Source organism: Lactuca saligna, chromosome 7 (genome assembly GCF_052625555.1).
Source record: "Lactuca saligna cultivar CGN05327 chromosome 7, ASM5262555v1, whole genome shotgun sequence".
NCBI classification, from domain to species: domain Eukaryota; kingdom Viridiplantae; phylum Streptophyta; class Magnoliopsida; order Asterales; family Asteraceae; genus Lactuca; species Lactuca saligna.
In genome coordinates, this window is record NC_136423.1 from 136,285,275 (window position 1) to 136,297,548 (window position 12,274).

The following is a 12,274-nucleotide window of genomic DNA, read 5'->3' on the forward strand; positions in this document are numbered from 1 at the left end:
CCCATAATACCTCATACCATGCAAGCATATAACATGCAGCTAGGAGATACGGGCCTTGCCCACACTCATGAAGATACAGGCCTTGCCCACACTTCGCTAGCCGGGAGATACAGGCCTCGCCCACACTCCACTATTTGGGAGATACGGGCCTCGCCCACACTCCACTCTCGGAGAGATACGGGCCTAGCCCACACTCAGCCGCTAACCCATATCATACAAGTATCACACAGATAACAAGTATAGACAACTCTATCATACTGGCATATATCATAATCAACTCAATTAAGAGATACGAGCTCGGCCCACACTTTAATACTAACGTCTCGTCTACACGGGTCGGCCTTGGTGCCTTAGACCCGTTACTACTGGAAGGAAACTCACCTCAAAGTAACTGCCAATCTATGTGGAAATTGACTGTCTGCTGCTGCTGCCGCTCCGGAAATCCTCCGGCTATAATTCCCACAAAATACTCAGTCAAATACTGATAACCGCCTTCAGGGTAAATTGTCCATTTACCCTTAACAAGTCATGAGTCAAGTCACAGTCAACTGCCAGTTGACCAGACTCGCCGAGTTGGCTTGCCAACTCGTCGAGTCCCTTTCTCTATACCCAAGGCCAATAGTCCTTCATCCTACTCGCCGAGTTGTATGAACAACTCGCCGAGTTCACCTTCATTCGAAGAACACTCTAAGCTGTGACTCGCCGAGTTGTATGAACAACTCGCTGAGTTGTTCTTGAGATAAGAAGATTGCCATGAACTCGCCGAGTCATGGTATAGACTCGCCGAGTGACTTCATGAGTGAGTCTAGCTTCCGACCCACTGAGTCACACCCAATGACTCATTACTCCCAACCCGCCAATGCGAAAAAGGGGACACTCGCGACTCGACTCGCCGAGTTAGATGAACGACTCGCCGAGTCGGCCACATGCAAAAACTATACACGCGATTCTGCTTGGATCCAGCTCATGCCATTCATAGATCTGGGTTTCTAGGGCATGAATAACACATAAAGTTTCCAACTTTACGTGTAAATAATCACCAATAAAGGTTTTAGGGCTCAAAATGCACCAAAATAGTAGATCTAGGGCTTTCATGTAATATGGCTCCATAAAGACAGAAGATCTAAGCACCTGGAGCTCAACCACACCTAGATCTAAAGGCTAACAAGTTATTACAACCCATAAAGCACAACAAGCTTAGGGGAAAAGCTCAAGAAGGACTTCTATGGAGCTAAAAGGGACTATAAGCATGAAAACAGGGGGAAATCGAGTTATACCTTAAGGAACACACTGAGATAGCTCAAAGATGCCTGACCTCCTCCTCTTCTTCTTGATCTACGTTCCTTCCCACTCCAAAACAGAAACCAGGTGCTACAATCATCTAGGTATCTCTTATCTACTTCTTTTCACTGTAACTAATTACATGTTCAACCTAAACAATCAATTTTAGAGTTTATTAGGGTTGGCTTGCATATGTACAAAATTGTTTGTATTGCAGTTGAGTGGAAAAGTCGAGGGTAGCTAATGACGTTGTTGGGTTGTACTTTACCAATTTTTGGTTAACCCTAATATTGTTTGGTTAGCATTAGTGACATTTCAATGTTATTGGTTTCGATTTTGATTAATATTGTTTGGTAAGCATTACTGACATTTCAATTTTATTGGTTTTGATTTTGATTGTCCAGGATGTTCTTAATCTGGGTTTTGGTTCCACTTTTGTTTTTACTAAGATTCGGAAAGAATTGACGTTATCAATGATTCTGGAATCAATTGTTCACCGATTAGGTATCCTCTCTTTACTTCTTCATTGTAATTCATGCATACAGTGGTTTTCAGTGATGTTAAATTTCTAACAAGTTCAATTTTTTACTTATTGGTTGAGTTTTTTGCAATAACTTGTTGCAAAATATTATAAGGTCCGACTAATCTTTTTCCCATTTTCATTCAATGTCTTCTGTTTTCTTATTTATGCTTTTACAGTGTTCTTTTGTTTATAATTACCTTAATCATATTTTTTATCTGTAGGAGTCCAATGAAATATCGACTTTCTCTTTTGTCATAAGGTCCTCATTTTCGATGTTTGCTTTCTAAGTTACTTTTTCTCGCAGCTTCTCTTGGGTAGATTCTCTATATGATTGCAAAAGTCAACTGATTGCTCCTATTATTTAGGGTTCATGAAGCGGTCTTCAACAACAGACATATATAGTCACAATCAGTGCAAGTTATATCCAAAATTTATAGAAATTTGCATTTATTGAATCTGAACATTTTTTCTTGGATTATCAAAATTTTGTTTATTTGTTAAAGTAAGAAAAGGCTACAGTTTGTATCCTTTTCTGATCATCTGATTTTGGTAATTTTAATCCCAATTTTGATTTGGATTTTCATTCAAGAAATTGATCGATGTTGAATGGAATTTTCCAGTTGTCACCCACACGAACAATTCAAGGTTACTTTCTGTACCAGGCACTCTTCTTTTTCTCTCTGTTTTATGGGTTTTAAATTATGTCATTGGTGCTTCTGCAACTGCTTTGACAAAAAGCTTTTTAAAAGTCTCAAGAAAGTATGTGGATAGCTATGAACCAGTGGGTAGAAAGAAAGGTCTTAGAGGCTTTTTAAACAAAAGTTTTAAGGATCGAAGTTAAAGCTAGGTGTGTTCTTATTTTTTCTCTGTTTATTTGAACCTTAATCTCATTTTTTCCTATTTTAACAATGTGCAAATTCAAAGTTCTTTTTTTGCTCCAAAATCTCCAATATTTGCCCGTTTTTTGCCTCTTTAGCGCTATCTCTATCCAAATTTTGGTTCTTTGGGCCATATATTCAATTGAACTTCATTCTATCATTATGTTATGATTAATTTTCAAGTTTTGGAAATTATAGGAGGGAATGAGCCTCTATGACAAGAAACTTGATAGATTGTTAGATTTGAGCAAAGGTGAGCCTTCTTCCCAAATAGTTTATTTCAATTTCAAAGTTTAAAGTTGTGATAAATCAAGTGATGGAACTTTTATAACCTTTTTTTTGGCAATTGTAATAATTTTTTTGTAGGATCTAAGATTGTATTTGTCGCTATTTTGGATGATCAACCTGCCCCTGTATCCTTGGAAAAAAGCGGACCTCAAAAAGATATATGCTATCGATCTTTGTTGTTTATATATGTTTTTGTTTGATGAAAATGATAATTCTTGATGTAAGTGTGGTTTTGTTGTAGAGAATTAATCTTACATAAATCCAACTATAATTTATTGGGGATAATAAAAATCTCCAAATTTTCGACTCCATTATTCTCTTGTATGTTAACATTGTCAGCTTAGGGTAAAGATCGATTCAAATGGATACACTTGATTTTCTTTAAGAATTTATTTTGACATAGGTTTTAATTTAATATTTTTGCAAGGTAGGTACATTTTTTACAAGCTAATTGCATTATGGTGATAACATATAGAGCACTTTCGAGTGGTAGGTGTAAAGTCAATGTGTAAAATGTGGTTAAAATAAGAACAATGTGCATCATAACTATAATTTATGAAAGACGTTATTTATTAGACTAAATTATAGAATTTCGATGAGCATACTATGAGTGAGCGACTATTTCTTTTTGGCTTATGAGTTAAGACTTTGATCAGGACATCATACCGACTAACTTAATGCATTAAGCGAAGAAACATGGTGCAATGTATAACGTATTCAAATGATATTTTGGTGGATTGTATTGGAAATGGTATTGAGATTGAAAAGGTTAAGCATGTTGTTATTCTATGAAGTTTGTTGCTATTATATATTAATTTTACAAAACTGGTTGATATATATTAGTATAAAATTCATGTAAAAAGAACAAAAATGGAACAAGTTCTTATCACAACCTATTTCTACAAAATTGGTTGCTATTTACTGTAAACTTTCATGTCAAAAAATGACCAAATCTGAAAAAATGACCAACAAATGGAACAAGTTCTTATCACAACCTCTTTCTACAAAGTTGGTTGCTATTTACTGTAAACTTTCGTGTAAAAAAATGACCAAATCTGAAAAAATGACCAACAATGGAACAAGTTCTTATCCTAACCTATTTATCCAAATTGACCTATTTATCATAAAATTTAGTATTAAAAAACTTCCAAATCTGCAAAAATGACAAAGAAATTGAACAAGTTCCTATCATAACCTATTTTTACAAACTCGGTTGCTATTCTAGATTAACTTTAAAAGTCGGTTGCTATTTATCGTAAAGTTCCTATCATTTGTGTCGTGTGTTTCTGTGATATTATCTATGTTATTTTAAATTATCACCCTCATATTATTTTTTATTATTTTTATTAAATCAAACTTATTCATCATTTTAATTTGTAATTTAAATTACCATCATTTCTAATTTGTCATATAATCATGTTATTTCTATGGTTAATTGCGTTTTTTTTTCCACTCTATTGGAATTTATATTGCATTGTACAAAATCACGATTTTATTAAATATCTACCTGTAGATCGGATATTCAAAACAATGTATATATTAATTACTAATCATTAAAAACTTACATAAAAAAATTTATCTTTGTAAATTAGTAAAGTTTTTTACAACTCTTTGATTACTTATTACAATTTGAAATTATCAATAGTGTTTTTCATTCTCACCCATGGTTTCCACGGGTTATAACCTAGTTCAACCAACCAACCAAACCCAAAAAACTACCTTAAACAACCATATTAACCAATCTAAAATCGAATTAAAAAATAAATTACAACAGTTATACCTAGTCTTTTAAGCCCAATACCTCATTTACGGATCCTCAAGCATCCATTAAGGCATAAAAAATCGACACATAAATCATCCACTTGAACATCAAATCGTGACACATTGAAAAAACATTCATCACCCATACGATCATAAAACGATTCTGGTATATTCTCATTAATCCAAACATTAACATATACAATAGCAAATCCAACTAGCCATTAAGGTTGCGGAAGAGCTCGGGAAGATGAGCGTTTGTGAGCTTTGTGCGTTTACTAATCTCAGTCTTCTTCTTCTTTTGTTTTGGTTTGTTATAAATATTACCATTTTGTGCCATGACTCTTCTTTTAGCAGTGTTGGTTGCAGGCTTCATTCCGTTCTTCTGTAGGTCCCGCTCAATGTCCAACATGTCACGTGGCAGTTCAATTGACCTGAATAACTGTTTCAATTCATCATCAACTTTGATTGGGACACGTGGATCATTAGGGTAGGCTATGTCTTCTTGTGAGTCAAAGTTTGATAGAAGCCATATCTGTCTTGCAGCTTTCAAGGCCTACACGTCAATCATCACGGAGTTAATTAGGAATTATAAATTTTTTATTTTATTATAAAGTTGCATTTTTGGTCCCCAAGTGTAGCTGATTTTTTACAATTTTGGTCCTTAGATGAGGTTCTTTTAATGTTTTTGATCTCGAAAAAATGACTATTTTTACAATATTGATCCCAAAATATTTCTCTTGCAAGTTTGGTCCTTATTTGGGGTTCTTGTAACATTTTTGGTCTTTGTTTTAAGTAAATGACTTTTTTTTTACAATTTTGGCCCCAAAGGTTTTATTTTACAATACAGTCATTTTATTTGGAAGTGAACTTTTTGAGGACCAAAACTGCAAAAATCAGCTACACTCAGGGACCAAAAATGTAAATTACACATTATTTTATTTACTACAATTTTGGTCCCTAAGTATAGCTGATTTTTTCAATTTTGGTCCCAATAAGTTCACTTGCAAATTTGGTCCTTATTGTGAGGTTCTTGTAATGTTTGGGTCTTTGTTCCCAGTAAAATGACTATTTTGGTCGTTGGGTATAGTTGATTTTTGCAACTTTGGTCCCAAATATAGTCATTTTACTTGGAACAAAGACCAGAAACATTACAAAAACATCAAATAAGGACCAAATTTGCAAGAGAACTTTTTGGGACCAAAATTGCAAAAATCAGGTATACCTAGGGACCAAAAAGGTAATTTTGGAGGTTGGAAAGAAAATACCTGTAAATCATCCATGACAGTTGGATAAGCATCCTTAAGATCAGCAACAGCAATTCCTTCTGCAAATGTCCGAATTAAACGGAGTAGTTCTTTTTGGTCTCTCACATCATGCTTCGACTGTAAATAAATAAAAAAACTTTATTTCAGTAAATTGCATCAAAGTACTTTTGGAATTACAATAATAATGTCATATAAAAGATTAGGATTATTACCTTGTAAGAGAAGCGTTTTCCTTCATAACTAACTTTTGGATTTTTTGTTAAACTCTCAAACACAGCTCTGTTGCCTTTCACATCAACATAACATGCTTCATTTATTTGCTCTGCTGTGAACGATTGCCTTGACTGTATATATATAATATAATAATATTAATTTCAATGTACTTTCATTTCTTAAGAAATCCAACATACACCAAAAATAAACCCAACCATTTAAGGGTTATAAACGTATCACCATATCATGGAATCAGATTACAAATGTAAATAATGAGAACAAGAACAGGTAAGATTCAGACCTTGAAAAGTAAATCAACCACTCGTTTGATCTGGGATGAAACAGGGCTAATCCTTATTCGATTAATATGCTGCAACCTCTCAGTGTCATTAGAGAATTTAATTGGAAGAGAAGGTAATTCAGTGGAGGTGTTTGCACGAGGCACAACTCTAGGAGCAGGTGGTGCTGTTGTCTTAATGGTTGTTTTAGAATCTGCAGCAATGCTCTTAAGGGTTGATTGGCATTTCTCTTGTTGCTTCTTGAACCTGTTCAGACTTTCTTGCAGTGATCCCATTAGGGCACCGGTTACTTCTTTGCCAAACTACAGATACATCAAGCAAGTGAAAGTGAAACATATATCAACCAAAAAAAGACATGTCTAAATGAGCATATTTCAAGCATTCTAAGACCTAAATTCAAGAAATTTACTTTACAAAAGAGTTCTAGACATTTAGAGATCATCAGATTATGTAAGAATATGGAGGAAAAACCGTGGTTCTATGTCATCATGATATAACTAGTTTTCTAATTAAGGCGAGTGGACGACGAGTAAACGGCCAAGAACGCGATTCAGCCGACGAAATTGAAACGAAACCTTTGTGAAAATGAAAAGGAAGGCGAAATCGGAACCCAAGATACTGAAAATTTTAAAAAACCCTTTGATGTATTCCTTTGAACATTGATAGAATGAGAAATTAGGTCAAACTATAAAACCCTCGCCACCTACAATTGCGCCTCTAACCTTTGACTGTCGTGTGAGTACGTCAACCGGATGATCACCACGACTTGATGCTCCGTCGATAAACCACGACGATCTGCCTTTCCGATTCCCTGGTTTCCTACTGCGAATTTAGGGGTGTCAAAACCCGACCAAATAAGGTTTGTGATGTTTGGTTCGCTTTATTAGATTTTTGGTTTAACCGATTTAAATAAAAGGGAACCAAAACCGTATAACCAAAAACGGTTAAACAGAATTTTATCCAGTTTGGGATTTGCCTTCTTTAAACCAAAAATGATTTTTATATGATTTGGAAGAGTGTTACACGCTCCGAAGAGTGGCGGATGTTGGTTGCTTGGTTTGTCTTGCTAATTAATGTTATATCATGCCCATTCCTTGTGTCATATTGAAATAATGAGTCTAAAACTAGTCAAAAAGTTTTTCACCGGATAGAAATGGATTGGACTCAAGGACTATAGACATGACAAGACAAATAATTTAGGGTAAATTACACCAATCGTCCCTCGTGTAGGTGCCAGAAAGCACGTTTGGTCCCTATTTTCAAAAATTAACTCGGACCATCCCTCGTTTGGTTAAAAGTTGCACGCTTCGTCCCTCATAAGTTTAAATTTGCAAGCTTCATCCCTTATGAGTCATAAAATGACTATTATGCCCTTTTGTATTTCTTTTTTAATTAATTTAAATGTTATAATAATTATTATTAATTTAAAAATAAAAGAAAAAACCCCAACATCCCTACCACCCTACCCCTCCCCCCACCTTCCTTTTGCTCATCTCTCTTCCTCCATCTTCTTTTAACTCTTGAAAAACCACTAATCCACCACTTCCGACCAACCACCACCGGAGCACATCCCTTAAAGTCAAATTCGGACACTTTTTTTGTTTGTAACCTACCGTATTCATAGAACCATCAACCATTTTTTCCTTAAAATTGCCTTCACCATGAACCACTTCACTGGGAACACCGGTTGCCCATCACGGAACCCACCCTCTACACCACCTGTTTCTAACCTCTTCACCACCGAAACAAACCGTTGCCACCGCCACCCTCGAAAATTGTTGCCTTCAAATGCCACCATTTTAAAATCAAACTTGTTCCTGAATACCGACAACCATTTGTGAACTTCACCTTCACCAAAAGCGCATATAACTGCCACAAATCAGGGCCAGAAAACCATCTCCCTCGAATATGGTCCCTTCTCTGTCTCTATCGTTGATGGAGAATTTGGGTTCGATCTGAGCTTGCTTCTCCAATCTAAATCTCCCTCTTCTTCAATTTACAAGTTTAGGGTTCATTTTTTGAGATTTGAATGATGACCAGTGGTAGTTACAGGAGGTGCTAGCAGTGATAGATGGAGGTGACGGAGATTAGAAAGAGGATAAGAGAGAGAGAGAGAGAGAGAGAGAGAGCAGCAGAGATGGTCGCTCAAATTCAAAGAAGAAGAAGAAAGAACATTGGGGAAAGGGAAGGGGGTGGCTTGGTGGAGTTGCCCGAAGATGTTCCCAGAGTATCGAAGACGGCCGAAGGTGTCGTCGGAGTGGCGGTGTCGGCAAAGTCGCCACTGTGGGTGGTGATGGTGGATACGATGTGTGTCAAAGAAGAAAGAGGTTGGGGGACAAGTTATGAACGTCTGCTTAGGGCCCCTATTCTTTTTAAATGTTTTTTTGTAATAAATAAGTAATTATTAATAACAAACAAATAGAAAAATAAATAAATAAGGGCAAAATGGTCTTTTTATGTCCAAAGGGATGAATCATGCAACTTTTAACCAAACGAGGGACGGTCCGAGTTAATTTTTGAAAATAGGGACTGAACATGCTTTCTGGCACCTGCACGAGGGACGATTGGTGTAATTTACCCAATAATTTATAGCGTTTGGTAAAACTGAACAGAATAGAACAAATTGTTTGAAACTGTGTGGTAACAATAGAACTGGACACAATATGATCATACTACCATTTTGCAAAAAAAATATTCATAATAACTCTATTTTACATACATAACTTCAAAATATACATTTTTTATTAAAAAAAATATTAAAATTCTCATAGAAACAAGTTCTAATACCAAATAATCAAAATTCTTTCAAAATTAGCAAAGTTCTAAACCAAAATGGTTTCCAAAATACTTTATTTTGAATAAAAAAAATAAGATACTTCAGTTATCATCTTCCAATATAGCATTCGCAAAAAGTGGTTTAGTAGCTGCATCCAAACTATTCCACATCGGTAACAAATTCAGGTTTTTTGTAAACTTCAAACAAACCTGCATGATTTCTGAAGAAAACAACTTCATGGTCTTCAACTCTTCATGTATGGTTTTTAACTCTGTGAGGTCATTAGTAGAGGACGTAATAGCCCTAGTCATTTTCTGGATTTCCTCGGATACAGTAGCTAACCTCATTTGAATTACATGTGTTACTTCTTCAGATGCCGCTTTTCTTTTGTTATTTCACGCCGAGTCTTTGGGATTTGGATTGGAGGAAGTTGCGGTGTTTTGAGGATTAGAATTAGACGATGGACAACTTTCTCCTTCTTCATTATCAATATTTTGATTTTCTATCACATCAGCCGCCAATTCAGCCATACCACCTGTAGCTCGATCTGTACCAAAAACATTTGCTAGACGCTCGTATACAAGGAATGGTTTGTTCGCAACATAGTTTTTGTTTGGATGTTTCTAGTAAAACAAACAAAGTTACAATTAAAACCATACATTTAATACTTAGATATGCATACAAATAATATATATATATATATATATATATATATATATATATATATATATATATATATATATATATCCACTAACCTTTAGATATTCCTCTAATATCTCAGGAGAATCAACTAGTACACATTTGCGAGCATCATCCCAACCAAACCCACTTGCATTTTGCATATCATATGCAGCATAAAATTTATCTTTTAAACGTTTGATTTTGTTTTGGACATGCTTTGCTATTATATTAATACTCATGACTTTTTCCCGCAACTTTAGAACGACTTGATCATAGGTTCCTGGCCTAAAGCTTCCATTATCACCTCTACCACCAATAACAACAATGTTTTGAAGGATGGTAATCAACGCATCCTCTTCTTTTTTAGTCCATTGACACCTATCTGTCATGATTTGTTACTTGCTTTTGACATATTATACATAACAAAGGTAAATAAAAAAAATGAAAAATATTAAAATGATTCGTCCACTTAGTTAAAATTAATAAAAAACATATACAAAATTCAAATTTGTTGATGTTTATAATAATAAAAAATAACAAACTTAAAAATAAATGTTCTAACATTCAAAAACAATCTACTAGAATTTAGTTGACATCCAAGAATCAAACATTTATTCGGCTAAATCATCCCTCCATTGAGTCCATTCACTACTTGATTCAACAACATCCACAATGTGAAATTGATTTGGTTGCTCTTCCCCGATAGGCATATGTTCGACATCGGTAGGCGTGTTTTCCTCCGGATCAAGAGCCATGTGTGTCCTAATAAAATTATGTAGCAAAGCACATGCCATGACTATTCTCCCTTGAATTCTAATTGGATAAAATGAAGGACTTCTTAATATAGCCCAACATCTTTAGTAGACCAAAACACATTTCAATAACATTCCTCGCTTGTGAGTGTTTCATGTTAAAGTATTATTCCTTGTTTGTAGGTGCATGTGTACTATCTTCTTATTCCCGTAAATGATACCTAGTACCTCTATATGGTGCCAAAAAACTTTCACCATTGATATATCCTCCATCAGCCAAATAACATTTACATATAATAAATAAAATAATAGGTATGAATATGTAACTATATTTACTTTCAATATTTAGTAATTACTGTATTAGCTTACCAATAGAATCTTCAATCCATTATGCCTATTAATTGCATCCCGCAAAACCCTTGAATCAGTAGTCGAACCTTCCTAACCAGCTAAGACGTAGACAAAATTCATCTCATGATTACAGACACCTAACACATTCATTGCTATATTACCCTTTCTTGTTCGGTACCTTGGTTTATCCAAGTCAAGGACATTAACTCCAATATAAGTTCCATCAATGGCTCCTAGATAGCCCTATAAAGTAAATATTAACTCGTTGTTAGTTAAAATCTTATATAAACTATTAGTTAAGGCCTTATATTAATTTGTAATATATCATAATAATGTTATAGTGGTTACCTTGAACCACTTCCACCGGTTGTCCGCACACTCATTTGCAATAAGCGTTGGGTTGACAAACAATATCTCTTGTATACGCATTAATGCACCCAAAACTCGATGAACATACCAACTTACCGTTTCCCCCGACCGATAGAATCTAACTTGAATACATCTGTTTTTTTTGTGGTGTGCTAATATGTTTAGGAATGTAGCAACTTGCTCCTCAGTGGTCACTAAACCATCGTCTAATAATCCACCACGAGTGTGTAGTAACTCGCATAAATGTGCAAATGCATTTCTATCCATACGTAACTCATATATACAATTTTCATCACTTTCACGTGTGATATGTTGTATTTCTATGGACTTTTTCAAAATCGTGTCTAATCTATTCTCTAATGTACTTTGACTTCAAGCTCTCATTTGAGCTTCTTTTTCCTCACATTCAATTAACCAAAGTCTAATTGCAGCTAAGCACATCAACAACTGAATATAACTCTCCAATAGTTTCATAAATTGGAGCAAATGATTACGATCCATATCTACAATTTTTATTAAAAAACATGTAAAAAATATTCTATTTTTTAGAGAAACAAGTTTGAGAGACAAAGATTATAAAAAAATTAACTACTCAACAATAAACTAGAGCAGTTAACAATTGAATAAGTCTACAACAAAACTTGACAGGTACCAAAACTGGGCAACAACAATTTGGTTATTTTATCCTCCCAAAATCTAACAAGCATCTCTATAAAAACTACAAAAAACTGTGCATGAACAAAATTTTCAGGGCAATTGTGTAACATCCCAAAATACGACCTAAAAATTTTCGTTTAAATAATACTAAATCCATAACATCGAATGTCATAAAATAAA

The 12,274-nt window shown here is 34.7% G+C and overlaps 2 protein-coding genes across 3 annotated transcripts; both read right to left on the reverse strand.

Annotated features, from left to right (window-relative positions):
* Positions 1–4,805: 4,805 nt before the first annotated feature.
* Positions 4,806–7,371, reverse strand: LOC145005448 (transcription initiation factor IIE subunit beta-like). 2 transcript variants are annotated; one of them, XM_078964531.1, is made up of 5 exons: positions 7,231–7,371; positions 6,511–6,810; positions 6,209–6,340; positions 5,997–6,113; positions 4,806–5,284 (listed from the first exon to the last, which is right to left on the reverse strand). In XM_078964531.1, exons 2-5 carry the CDS (start codon positions 6,781–6,783, stop codon positions 4,946–4,948), a joined length of 861 nt encoding a protein of 286 aa, XP_078820657.1. In that variant the 5' UTR covers positions 6,784–6,810; positions 7,231–7,371; the 3' UTR covers positions 4,806–4,945. The 2 variants fall into 2 exon arrangements, with proteins under 2 accessions (XP_078820657.1, XP_078820658.1); XM_078964532.1 differs by having other exon boundaries at positions 7,216–7,349.
* A 3,205-nt stretch (positions 7,372–10,576) lies between these two features.
* On the reverse strand, positions 10,577–11,704 carry LOC145007271 (uncharacterized). Its single transcript, XM_078966240.1, has 3 exons — positions 11,417–11,704; positions 11,247–11,311; positions 10,577–10,727 (listed from the first exon to the last, which is right to left on the reverse strand). Exons 1-3 carry the CDS (start codon positions 11,702–11,704, stop codon positions 10,577–10,579), a joined length of 504 nt encoding a protein of 167 aa, XP_078822366.1.
* Between the last annotated feature and the right edge of the window lie 570 nt (positions 11,705–12,274).

Coding starts and splice junctions, on each gene's coding strand:
- LOC145007271 (XM_078966240.1), bottom strand. CDS start 11,704: ATGGATAGAAATGCATTTGCACATTTATGCGAGTTACTACACACTCGT. Junction 11,312..11,416: donor ACCGGTGGAAGTGGTTCAAG/GTAACCACTATA, acceptor TTTACTTTATAG/GGCTATCTAGGAGCCATTGA. Junction 10,728..11,246: donor CTTGACTTGGATAAACCAAG/GTACCGAACAAG, acceptor TAATTTTATTAG/GACACACATGGCTCTTGATC.
- LOC145005448 (XM_078964531.1), bottom strand. CDS start 6,783: ATGGGATCACTGCAAGAAAGTCTGAACAGGTTCAAGAAGCAACAAGAG. Junction 6,341..6,510: donor TGGTTGATTTACTTTTCAAG/GTCTGAATCTTA, acceptor ATATATATACAG/TCAAGGCAATCGTTCACAGC. Junction 6,114..6,208: donor GAAAACGCTTCTCTTACAAG/GTAATAATCCTA, acceptor ATTTATTTACAG/TCGAAGCATGATGTGAGAGA.